At 34.9% G+C, this 12,235-nt stretch overlaps 4 protein-coding genes across 4 annotated transcripts; 1 reads left to right on the top strand and 3 right to left on the bottom strand.

Annotated features, from left to right (window-relative positions):
* Nucleotides 1-1,426, bottom strand: LOC116343288 (dehydrodolichyl diphosphate synthase complex subunit NUS1). The gene is made up of 2 exons (XM_031771274.1): nt 956-1,426; nt 1-852 (listed from the first exon to the last, which is right to left on the bottom strand). Exons 1-2 carry the CDS (start codon nt 1,275-1,277, stop codon nt 395-397), a joined length of 780 nt encoding a protein of 259 aa, XP_031627134.1. The 5' UTR covers nt 1,278-1,426; the 3' UTR covers nt 1-394.
* A 306-nt stretch (nt 1,427-1,732) lies between these two features.
* LOC116343289 lies at nt 1,733-2,757 on the top strand. The gene is made up of 3 exons (XM_031771275.1): nt 1,733-1,786; nt 2,054-2,155; nt 2,331-2,757. Exons 2-3 carry the CDS (start codon nt 2,081-2,083, stop codon nt 2,649-2,651), a joined length of 396 nt encoding a protein of 131 aa, XP_031627135.1. The 5' UTR covers nt 1,733-1,786; nt 2,054-2,080; the 3' UTR covers nt 2,652-2,757.
* Nucleotides 2,758-4,533: 1,776 nt separating this feature from the next.
* Nucleotides 4,534-8,626, bottom strand: LOC116343205 (arginine/serine-rich protein PNISR). Its single transcript, XM_031771144.1, has 9 exons — nt 8,007-8,626; nt 7,630-7,936; nt 7,187-7,355; nt 6,755-6,964; nt 6,433-6,535; nt 6,116-6,172; nt 5,751-5,860; nt 5,447-5,669; nt 4,534-5,376 (listed from the first exon to the last, which is right to left on the bottom strand). The coding sequence occupies exons 1-9, from the start codon at nt 8,461-8,463 to the stop codon at nt 4,874-4,876; spliced, it is 2,139 nt and encodes a 712-aa protein (XP_031627004.1). The 5' UTR covers nt 8,464-8,626; the 3' UTR covers nt 4,534-4,873.
* Nucleotides 8,627-9,187: 561 nt separating this feature from the next.
* Nucleotides 9,188-11,548, bottom strand: LOC116343197 (nucleoporin Ndc1). The gene is made up of 2 exons (XM_031771131.1): nt 11,455-11,548; nt 9,188-11,374 (listed from the first exon to the last, which is right to left on the bottom strand). Exon 2 carries the CDS (start codon nt 11,284-11,286, stop codon nt 9,310-9,312), a length of 1,977 nt encoding a protein of 658 aa, XP_031626991.1. The 5' UTR covers nt 11,287-11,374; nt 11,455-11,548; the 3' UTR covers nt 9,188-9,309.
* Nucleotides 11,549-12,235: the final 687 nt, after the last annotated feature.

The following is a 12,235-nucleotide window of genomic DNA, read 5'->3' as shown; positions in this document are numbered from 1 at the left end:
TAATTTCATATATTATTTCGGCATGTGTATTTGTTGTTAAATTTAATAACAGTTGTCTTTTCCTTACAAATAATCTCGATTCAATTAATCGACTTCAATCAAAACTTAAGACCGAATTTAAGCTTATGGTATTTTCATTGAATAACATAAATCCAGCATTTTTTTTTTCAATTCATTGATATAATTTTTTACAAAGTCTTTTCGTATATCTCTGCTTGATCTGCTCAAGTTTTGTTGGAATCTGCTCTACCTGATGTTGTGAATACTTCTTTTTGATTTTGTTCACATCTTTAACTCTGCATTTCTCGGTATTTCTTAATCCATCTTACGTTATCTACTAGATTAAACTACATAAGTGTATATGTTGGAACTAAATAACTTTGTGAGTGGCACTTTAGTAACCAAACCGTTGTTCGCATTTTGAAAATTTGAATAATGTTTCCATAAATGAGTAAACGGTCATCGTGTCTTGTGATTGAATTGGGAAAAATTCGGTGAGTCGAATGTGCCACGGCAAAAAACCGTATGTACTGCAAACATCACCAAAATAAATGGCTGCGTCTGGATCAGGGCTAATAATTGTAGCACATCGTTCGTGCACACTGTTGATTGTAATTTGTTCAGGTTGAATACTTTTATCGGTTGCCATCGTTCGACACACGTCGGCAATTTTTCGCTTACATTCAAGCGGCGATACGAAATTCACCGACAGCTCCTTTTTCAAACCATTTTTATAAACCACTTGACTGCCACAAATATCGCCGTTAAATGTATTCCAACAAATTTTATCGTTATCCTTTCGCCACCGTGATAAATGGTCATATACTTTGCCATTGTTTGACACTAAGATGCCTGTTGGAATAGAAAATTTGTTCGATTCAATAAAAAAAACGTGTTCAAACTCTTTATGTAATCAAACGATTACCGGACTAAATAAAAGTCACTTTGAAATTACCTCTATGATCATAAAATGTGATATTTGGGATACCGGTAGATAGACACCATATAATTATTTTGGATAGTGCCCGAAAATCGGGCAATTCGGGTCCCAATATCACAGCTAAATGAATTGGAATTTTGGTTAAATTTCGCTTATTCATTTCAATAAAATGCTTTTCACTGGACAAATCCTCGCCGTAAAATCGCCGTTGAACGTGTTTGCATTTTGCTTTGGCAAATGTGACCAGCCGACAACAGATATCAACAATGTCGAAGATAAACTGTAATATGTGCCAAATCACTTGATAAATATCCAGAAACATTTTTTCACTCAACATTCACACAAAACACTGCTTAAATTCCCTCAATTTAATTCAAAGTAGTAAACATTCATCGATGCAATTTTGTATAAAGGCCAAAATACAAAAATTCTATTGTGAAATATGTGTGTATGGTATGGAAAAAAAATTCGTGTTAGTCAGCTGAGGTGTCAAACAGGCAACTACGCTACAATGGAACGTCATTCATTTGCATCGGTATTGTGGATACACCTTAATCACTCGTTGCAAAACATTGTGTTGTTAAATAAAATTGAATAATTTAAAAAAAAATTGAAACAAAAAAAATTGAAAATATTTTTTCATTCCTAAATTCATTTTATTTGGTTCCAAAAAATTGGATGAAAAAAATTTGTAAAAAAATATAATTCCTTTTGTGTAATTTGAACGAGCCATAATTTACCAATTCAACTCAACTCTCGAAAATCTCGTTCGTACAGCGCCCAATATCGTACAATTATTTTTGACATTCCGTGGCCATCTTTCTTTTGCAGTCTTCTCTAAAGCTGGTTAGTTACATTTTTTTCGTTCTCTCACTTTTTCCTGATAATTGTTGTGCGAAAAATCCAAAAACCACTGAAAATCGTCGAAATTCATTGCGTAAATTACAAATAAATTAAAGTTTTTCATTGGGATTGAGATTTTTGTGGAATATTTTCCGTCGAAAAAATATTTATGTACTTTTGAATGTTAACACGTGTGACACATTCAATCCCATACATTGTGCCTGTACAACAAAAACTAAAAGTGTCTCTTTGTTTCGTTTTCCTTTTCAGTTGCGGAGTTAAAACTAATCAATCAACATGCAATTCCACATTCGCGGAAACCAATGCCACGTCTTGGACGTTGAACAAAATGAAACCGTCGCCGAAATCAAGGTAAATATCGGAAATATCATTTGCGATGGACGCAAAATTGAGGTTATGTTACAATATGAAGGTGCAATTGATTGTTGAAAATTTATTGCGTCTTTTCCATGCACATCGATCGATGCCTTTTTTATCCGAAAACATGAATTTGCATTAATTGAATTTCTTTTTTTGAAATTTATAGAACAAAATTGCCGCTTTGGAACAAGTGGATGCTGCTGAATTCACATTGTCATGCGAAGGCACCGTTTTGGATTTATTCACCCCAGCCAGCTCATTGAGCAGCTTCGAATTGGACATGACCGTTCCATTGTTGGGAGGTAAAGTGCACGGTTCATTGGCTCGTGCCGGTAAAGTCAAGGGACAAACACCAAAAGTTGAAAAACAAGAAAAGAAAAAGAAGAAGACCGGCCGCGCCAAGAGACGTATCCAATACAACCGACGATTCGTCAATGTTGTCCAAGGATTCGGTCGCCGTCGTGGTCCTAACTCAAACAGCGCATAAGCGTTGAATTTTAACAACATTCGATCGATGATGAAGAAATAAATTGGATTTTTTTTAAAAACATTTATGTGCATTCAATAAACATCTTCTGTTTTTGAAATCAAAATCAAAGTACTTTTGTTTATTCACTATGAAGTGATGAAATTGATTTGAGAAATTCTGTTTATAGGCTTCAAGACGACCGATTTGGTGAGTGACGAGAATTTGTTTGGAACTGTTATTGATCAGTCGAAGAAAATATCATTCGATTGATTTGTATCAATGGGTGATAAGACTTGAATAAAATGAATAGAATTCTTTCGGCATTCACTGCTTATGAAGCTTTATCTAAATTTGAGTTTAATTTTCTACTTTCATTTTGATTTTTGTCAAAACAAAATTGACTTTATAAGTTCATGACCATTCAATTTATATTTGAAGCTTAATTCATGTGATTGTCCATATTGTTAAGGTAAGTCTGGTCATTGACTCGCTTGATTTTTGTTTATTCTCCCTCAAAACTATTCACGTTTACTTTTCGTCTATGATGAAAATTAAAAAAATTGTGCCCAAATAATTGGTCATATAACTTCTGATATTTTGTATTATTTTTGGAATTGAGCATGTTCTCACCGAACCGCATACCAACTTCACCGCATAAAGTACGCATTCCAACCATACGTAAATGTCCGACCCTGCGTCGACTACTAGATGTCAAACTCTTTTGTTATGAATTCGTTTATATTTAAAAGCGGTTCACTGTCAACACTCACACTTCTATCGAAAATAACATATTTTTAGTCAAAAAAAATTCGTTAAAAACAAAAAAGCAATCACCATGAATGTGGAAATAAATGAAAAACTCATTGAAGACTCCCAAAAAATCGACATTGGCATTCGAAAACTACAGAGCAAATTGGCGGATGTCATCGATCGTATCACCGACAAAAATGCTGATCCAAAAGAAATCATAGATAAATACAAAAATGAATTGGCCGCTATAAAGACAGATCTGACGGAATTTTTGCAACAACAAGAGGAATTCGATGAATCCCTTAAGAGTGCGGAAAAGGAAGTCAATATGATTGGTGAAGAAGTTCGAAAAATTATCAGCCAACACAATATCACCGTGGACGAAGACGTTCTCAAAGCTCAAACTCAGTTTAAAGAAATGGATATTAAGTAAGGAAACACTCAATTGCACAATTCGATGCTAATTATATTGACGTTATTCATTGGTGAAAAAAATGACGGTAAAACATTTAAAAAATTGTTTAATTTTGATGAAAAATATTTTGGTAAACATTTCAGGTCTATTTTATAACATGAATTTTCTCAAAATTTAACGATTTTTTTTTTCAACGATAAAAACATCAATATAATTAGTCCCCAATTGTGTCATTAGTTCCACCGTTCAATAATATTTAAGTTCACAATTTTTGTTACCAAATATTTTTGATATGCTCGATTTTTTAAATAAAATTAAAAAACTCAAAATGTTAAAGCGAAAAACATGTTGCATTTTTATTTCTTGTTTTTTTTTTCCTAGGAATTTTTATGTTTTTATTATAGGTGATTTGATGTGGAATAAGAGTAACAAAATAAATGGAAGCATATGAATAATACAAATTTGAAGTCTTTCCATTCTTCTTGCCTTTTTCTCTCGTCTTTTTATTCAATTTTGTGAAAAAGAAGAACACGAGACTAATCTCTACTTGAAATTTCTGTATGAGTCTTTGCAGCAGTCAACACAATTATTTGAATACAATGAATCGTGATTTATTTTAATAACTAGTTGCGTGAATTCGAATTTCTATATATAGTTTTTTTAATTCATTGACTTTGAGATGATTTTGAGGAATTAATCAAAACTGAATTGGATAAAAATAAAGAGGGGTGATAGTTAATGTTAACAATAAAACACTTTATTCAATTTGGCTTGCTCAATCTATTTCTCATCAGCTTGTTTGTTATCTTTGAAAATCTCATGAGAAAACGAATCCAAACAATTTTCTTATGAACAATTCTTCTTTTCCCTTGAAAGTTGCATATTTTTTTTATTTTAAAATGTAAGAAATTTTATTTTACATTTTAAAATAAATGTTCATTAGAAAATCGTTCAGGTCAACGTTGTTCGGAATAAATGTTGATTCGTAGCTGAGCAGCTGATTTGTGAAGAAAACAAACAGTCTCTTTGAGATAATGCGTCAATTTTTAATAAGAAGAAAATGAGTGTGTATTATTCAATGGCGACTACGTTTGTAGCTATGAGAGCTTCGTGAGTAGCTTTTTTCTCTAGAATATTTATCACGTTTGTGGCTGCCTTGGCTTGATTTGCTTGTTCGATCGTCAGACGATGATCGGTCGCGACGTGAATGCTTCCGAGATCGACCCGAATGATGTGAATAACTACTACGCTCACTGCTGCTGCTTGAGCTACGTCTTCGTGACGATTTTTTGTGCCGTCGACTCGACGATGGCGAATGACTGCGATCCCGTTTGCTACGATGATGACTTGATTTGAATGATGTTGACGATGAGTGCTTGGATCGTTTTTGTGACGAATCGGAATCATCGCTGTTCACATCTCTTTTATCAATTTCATGTTTTTTTGAGTCAGTCGCCGACGATCGAGAATCGGGTCGAATCAAAGATGACGCAGCACTTGCCATTTGACTATTTGCCACATTGTACACTAAACTCTTAACATCACTGAATCGACTGTTTTTACGTTCGGATTTTGAGGCTATGAGAGAAAAAGAACACAAAATATGTGATTAGTGGTGAGTATTTAAATTTCATTTGGAATGCCATACCATTTGGCATTTTTTGAGGTTCTCGTGGGATGTCAGGAATTTCGTTGCTTTTTGGTGGATTTATTGCACTCGGGACGGATAATTGATTGTTTGAACTTTTTTGCTCTTCCACCGAATCATCCCGATCAAGCCATTGCTTTTCTCTTTCTTCAATTTCAGCCAAATATGATTCAATCTCTTCTGATTTTGTCTCAAAAGCTGCCTTCCGCCTCTGGATCACTCTCTACATATGATGATAAATAAAGACACAATTAGTTTTCATTTAAATTTCTTTGTAAATAGAGCAAACGGTCAATTTTAGTACCTTAATCTCATTATCCGAATCATTTTCGCTAGCATTTTGTTCGTTGGCTCCATCGGAATCGCTTTCATCGCCTGACCTCGATGCATCGCTGTCATCATACACGACCAATCCTAAATGAAATGTGAAACAAGGCAATATTATTTTTCATATCCGTATGGTGTGGGTTGATGTTTCGATTCCCAGTCAATCGAACCGAGGAAATCTCCAAAATGGTTGTAGTTTTCGAATAAAATTTGTTTTTGTTTAAATGAAATATTTGCTTTTTGTGAATTTTAACCAATACCATGGAGAAATAATTCGACAAATAAAAAAATACTATATTTTGTGTTGACAAAATGAGATGCATTGAAATGTGATTAACTTACCAAGTGCTGGAGTAATTGCAGTTAATGCGTTCTTTTGAACGGATTGAGCTTTACGACCTAAAATTTAGATCATTAATTTGGACGAAAAACGAGTTGTTTGATATTGCAAAATTTGAGAAAATACGAAAATGAAAATTATAGAATTTGATTTGATTTGTTTTTGGTTCACATGGTTTGTACAATAAAACCAATTCAATAAGTCTGGAATTTCGAGGTAAAATAACTCTCTCAAGAGAATCGTGTGTGTTTGAAAAATAAAATGAAATTTTTGTGTGTGTGTATTTCAAAATTGTCATTAAATTGTAAATTGTTCTGACCTTTTGTTCGTACTTTACTTAGAGTGTCTTGAGCAATTGCGTAAATTTCTTCATTCGTAACTTCCAACAGAATTTCGGTTAGATTTTTTCGTACCGAAAGCATCTACATATGGGCGACACATGGTAAAAAGTTTGGGAAAACCGAATAAAGAGCAACCCATAAAAAAGAAGAGAAAAAAAAGAAGAAAAAAAAGAAAAACACATTTGATTGGCAACATAAATGAGCAGCAAATCATCGTTTTGATATTTTGTTTTGTTTTTGTGTGCGTGTGTATGGCGCCACAACAAATCACAAGCGAAATCGGATTAAATTGTCGCTTACAATTTCGGTTAAAATTTCGGCTTTTGTAAGATGTGGCTTAAATGTTGTTGGCACTGTCGTTGAATCGGAGCTCGTTGCATTTGCACTACTAACCACAGTTGTTCGTTCATCACCACCACCACCACCGGTTACCATCTTTGCTTTTCTTGTCATATTTTCACTATAGTCACTGTTTACCGTTTCATCATAGTCTGATTCAGAGTCACTTTCCTTTCGATGCAATTTGAACAATTGGTTTTTGTTATGGTTAAAAAGAAGTATGTGTGTATGTATGTAATTTTAAGCAAAAAAAAAAAAAATAATAAAATATGTGTGGGAGAATTTAGCAAGTACAAAATAAATGAAAAAGAAAGAAAAAAGATTCGAATTTGATCGATTTGAAAAGTACACAGTGATAGAAAGACAGTGTGAATAAGAATAAAATTTGCATACAAATTTGCTTTTGGCGGGTAATTTCGGGGACGATTCATTGGCATTGAGTTGCATTAAAAGATTTTGTTCGATGATTTTTTCTTGTCGTCTTTTTTCGTCTCGTTCCTTCATCTCACGGTCTCTTTCCGCCTGCTTCAGTTTCTCACGCTCCATTTTTTCTAAACCATCTCTGTTGCACACCGTCACATTTGTGTGCGTGTGCGTGTGTGGCGTTTAGTGCCGTGGGGAGAAGAGCAAGTTGTGTGAATGAATGTGATTTACATATCAACAATGACGTGGTAAATACAAGTGGTCGGTACGAGCGATGCAGTTGACGAATTGCAATAACAAACGACAGAAGGTCAATATATGAGAGAGAAAAAATAGCTCACAATTTATCGATTTTTCATAATAAATGCGAACAGAGAGATTGGATATATGATGATGTAACATTTGATTTTTACCTAATCCATGCTGGTAAGGTTTTACGCTGTGCCGCATCTAGTGTTGGCGTTGCATTTAAACCTATTTGTTCTAATTGTATACCTGATTTTGAATTTGCATCCATTCCGTGCATTTTAAATTGTTCATTGGCATGTGCGTTTATGTGCATGAATGGCGGCATATTTGTCGATGATGAGGCCGAAGCCGGTGGTGTTGACCAGACACTGCCCATTTGTTTGGCATTATTAAATACTTGACCTGACGCCGCATAACCATCACCACCTGGTGGTATGCGTTGCGATTTTGATGAACCCCAACGATTCCCTTCTGTATTATAAACATTAACCATTTTTTAGAAAATGCAATTCATTAAATTGTTTTAGCTGTGTTTGTTTACTTCGATTCCAATTTTTCTGGTGACCGCGTGAATTGGAGTTCGATTCGGAATTCCAATTGTTTGGCGGTGATGTTTGATGGAAAATATTTGTCGGAGGCGGTGGTGCCGTCACATTAATAATGCTGTCATTTGGTGTTTGTTCGTCTTCATGGTCGATTTCCATCGCTGCCTCGCCTTGTTCTTCATAATCATTGCTGTTGCTACTAATGGTATTGGTAAAACGAGGCGGCGGCGGTGCACATGGCATTGATGGTTCATTTGTTCCGCCAATTGTACATGATTCTTTCATATGTATCCATTGTTGTGCTAATACAGCCCAGTCAACTTTGTCCAAATCAATGTTTTGGTATGCACTTTGTGACATCCATTGATTTCCATCACCGATTGGTATATTGGTGGGTGCTAGATTCGGTGCAGCAGCGCCCATCGGTGGAAATGCTCCTTTATGCGGATACATTTCACACAATGTGATTGATATCACACAATTTTTTAACACTCACAATTATTAATACGTCAATGAAATTTAATCCATTCAAAGAATTTTGTCAGAAGTTTTTTTTCTTTCAACTCGACTGATTACAGCAAGCTAGACACGAAAAAGCACTTTTGTTTGTGTAACTTTCAGCCATATTTGAACTGTCAAACTAGGGACGAGGGCTGTAACATCAAATACGTAATGAACAATGACGGTGGAAATTTACCACATCAATTTGATTTTGAGACGGATATTAAAGGGATTAGTGAAAAAAAAATGATTTATTTTTTATATGAAATTGTAAAGAAAATGGTAGAAAAAATTGATTTTATTTGGATAATATTCAAAAAATTCTACCGTTGTGGTGTCGCAATATTGAACCCTGACTCAATCAACCAATACAGATGTTTACTGCGACTCATAATGCAGATACTTAAATGTTTGGCAAAAATTCCATTTTTCCCGCAAACAAGCATTTTTTTACTCCATAATAATGGTAAACAATGTTTCGCAATGAGCTTTACCTACACGACTCGTTCGAATATTTTATTGACAACTAAGCATTTTTTTTTTTCAGATTTCTTCTACCCAAATAGTGATTTCTCCAATTTTCATTTAAAAACGAGCTGCATTTTTTCATTTATTTAAAAACCTCTCGTTTATTTCTTAATTTCGTTATGTTTTTAAAAAGAGAATACAGATTCCATTTCAGCTCATAAAAATGTCTTTATTTGGATTAATGTTTTAATTGATAAATTCAACCTGATTAGCATAACTTAAGTCTTAATAATAATTATTACAATAAATGAAAGAAGAAAAATACACAATTCAAGCCTCTAAAAAGTCGATGTAATTTTTAAGGATGCGCAAATCGCTTGTGCTCGTGACCAATTCGGGTAAATATTCATTGAATGTGATGCATAAATTGTACAGACTGCGTTTGACTGCATTACGTAGAAAAATGGCACCGGTTGGTTTTGACTGAAAGCTTCGCAAATACGGTGACACATTATTAACGTTGAACAGGCTCGGTGGCAATTGATTGATGCTCTCACGTAATTGTAGTAACGTCGTAATGATTTCGGGTAAATTCATTTGTACCACACCGTATCGGTCTTCGTGCAACGAATGAACGGCAATCGATGATAAGCCTTGAACGATCCAGCCAATTTCATCGGCTCTTGAAATGGTTACGATAGCCTGTAGCTGTGCCATTTCATTTTCACCAAATAGAAATCGAATGCCCGGCAAATTGAAAATTGTTGCTTTAAAACTTTGCATTTTCTCCTGTAAAATGCCCATTGTTTGGCTAAAGCGTGCACATGGATCCGAAATTGGACGGATTGGTGATAGTAAATGTTCGTTTTCAGTTGGTGTCATTGGTGTTAACATGTTACGAATGCCACAACTTTCGTTGTACTGACGATTTCGGATTTTTTCGGCCATTTCGGTGGCTGATGTTGGTGTTGGTGTCGATGAACGAAACTCCGGTTCTGGTTGTGGTTGAAAATTCGATGAAAATGGCATGTGTTTCACTTGTGCTGGCAATGCATTATTATTCAATTTAATTTGTGGGCCATTTTTCAAATTTCTTATCGCGGTACGCAGCTCAGCGTTGAATGAATTGATTAAACTCAAACATTGTGCACTTAATGCATTCCAATTGTACGGATGACCGCCGGGCAATGATAGCGCAAATATCTGTTGTCGTCGTTTATATAAATCACCATATTCGGATAGTTTGTACAAATCCAATGCGGCCAATTGTCGTACGATTGGCACTTTAGTGTTGGCTAGTGCTTGAACAAGAGTCACGTCGTTGCTTTCTTGTTTGTTGAATACCGCATTGCCATCATTTAGCGTGCCAACTTCGATGGGGAATAGTTTTGGCTGTGTCAAAAATACTTGAAATAAAAATGCCATCAAATGTAAATTGCTTAAAATATTCGTTGATAAAATCCATGTTATGGCCATCAATTTAATGTCGTACACATGTACATTGCCGTTGAGTACGAATTCAATGCGAAGCAATCGTCGCAGAAACCATTGGAATGGAAAGCGTCCAATTAAACTGTAGAAAACGTGCGACAAAATGACCGGAACGAAAACTTGAATCAATGTCGTCCAAAGCACCGAATAAAAAAAAGCACGAGCACGCAGATATTTACTTTGATGAATGATTGGAAATTCGCACGATTCATTCGATGGATCCTTTTTCCAGCAATACCATATCGCCACCAGTGATCCGCACAATGAAATCAGCACATATTTTTCATTGACGCATACCTGACTGGATGTCAATTTGTAATCGTCGGTTGTACATTCGGAACGGTCCAAAAATAGCGTCTGATAATCGTCGGACAAAAATCGTGAATACAACCATGTTGTGAGTATTCCGATGAGAAAATGCAGCGTGAAAAATAGACACTTTGGCAATGTTGTTTTGTAAATAATCATGAAACGATTGCGGTACATGCGTTTCTCGTTCAAATATGATTTTCCCAAGAAAATGCCGTACACAATAACAACACTGATCAATGGGGTGATGTACAGCCAGGTATAAATGGATATAATTACTCGGAAGGTTTGCACCAACCAATCGATTGGATGCCAAATGCTAAAATTTACGAACAGCAAAAATAGCGACAACAACAAAAGCTGCATCAACACATTGCAGGTGACAGCGCGCAAGCAACGAACCACACATATTCGCTTACACTCCATTTCGACTGTGTTCACTGGCCGCGGTGTTGATTGCGGACATGCTGTTGAAACTGGTATCGGTGACATCAACGGACTTTGCATTTTATTTAATTGAATTTCACGATTTTGTGCAACAGTATGGGTATCTTTGGTTATACCGGCAAATTACGGTGTTGATTTTACACTATTCCTGTTGAAAATATGTTCGATTTTTCGAATTAATTCCGTGATATTATAAGGTATCCCAAAAATCCAAGTAAAAAAACTCACCCAAATACTCTTTGTTGATAGAATTTAACCAAATATTAAATCCGTGAATAGAATGTTGCTCCGCGCGAAAAGCAGTTGCTTTGTTCTGTCACATTTATTTTAAACGAATGACATATACGTGAATCGGTGTGCGGTGCGACATCTGTAAAATACGTATTAGACGTTATACTCACCACAACACATCGCACATCAATTCAAATTCATTTAATATGTTGAAACAGAGATACTTATGGAAATCATTTTCATTCTTTTGATGAAATAAAATTCGAATTTGAATGAGATTTTTGTTAATTTTTTTCAAATGAATTTTTTGGCAAGATTAATTACGAGTATCATTCGATCTTTTATCTCAATGCAGGGATGATATGTACGATACGTTCAACAGTTTCACTCTATTTACAAACGAACAGACATACAGAAGGTCTTCATGTGCAAGCTTAATCTATAGAAATACTTACATTGATGCTGCACTGACTGCAAAAGACCTATATAAAGCTTAATCATAAAATAAAATACTCCAGAGAGACTTTTTGAACTTGATTTTATTGAGTTCATAGCACAAATGCGGATGATTGATTACAATATAGTGATGTGTATAGCAGTGGTTAAATGCATTTAACCATGGACAGATATGATCAGATCATATAGATTGGGATTTTCTTCCGGACACCCAGAAATTGTTGACTGATTTTCACTGTTCAGGTACTGCGAAAATAGAAGTTTCTATATATTTTGGATTGGGTGATGCGCGACATTTTACGAAGTCAAAAGAAAACAAATC

This window comes from Contarinia nasturtii, unplaced genomic scaffold, assembly GCF_009176525.2.
Source record: "Contarinia nasturtii isolate CC-2019 unplaced genomic scaffold, AAFC_CNas_1.1 Cnas_scaffold_993, whole genome shotgun sequence".
NCBI classification, from domain to species: Eukaryota; Metazoa; Arthropoda; class Insecta; order Diptera; family Cecidomyiidae; genus Contarinia; species Contarinia nasturtii.
Note: the sequence above shows the minus strand (reverse complement) of the source record. Positions and strands in the feature narration are given on the sequence as shown.

What these genes read in the sequence shown, in the direction of transcription:
- LOC116343288 (XM_031771274.1), bottom strand. Translation starts at nt 1,277, where the DNA reads ATGTTGAGTGAAAAAATGTTTCTGGATATTTATCAAGTGATTTGGCAC. An exon ending in CACATTTTATGATCATAGAG is followed by an intron (nt 853 to 955) that starts GTAATTTCAAAG and finishes CTATTCCAACAG; the next exon opens with GCATCTTAGTGTCAAACAAT.
- LOC116343289 (XM_031771275.1), top strand. Translation starts at nt 2,081, where the DNA reads ATGCAATTCCACATTCGCGGAAACCAATGCCACGTCTTGGACGTTGAA. An exon ending in AAACCGTCGCCGAAATCAAG is followed by an intron (nt 2,156 to 2,330) that starts GTAAATATCGGA and finishes TGAAATTTATAG; the next exon opens with AACAAAATTGCCGCTTTGGA.
- LOC116343205 (XM_031771144.1), bottom strand. Translation starts at nt 8,463, where the DNA reads ATGTATCCGCATAAAGGAGCATTTCCACCGATGGGCGCTGCTGCACCG. An exon ending in CCAGAAAAATTGGAATCGAA is followed by an intron (nt 7,937 to 8,006) that starts GTAAACAAACAC and finishes TTTATAATACAG; the next exon opens with AAGGGAATCGTTGGGGTTCA. An exon ending in TGCAATTACTCCAGCACTTG is followed by an intron (nt 5,861 to 6,115) that starts GTAAGTTAATCA and finishes CATTTCATTTAG; the next exon opens with GATTGGTCGTGTATGATGAC.
- LOC116343197 (XM_031771131.1), bottom strand. Translation starts at nt 11,286, where the DNA reads ATGCAAAGTCCGTTGATGTCACCGATACCAGTTTCAACAGCATGTCCG.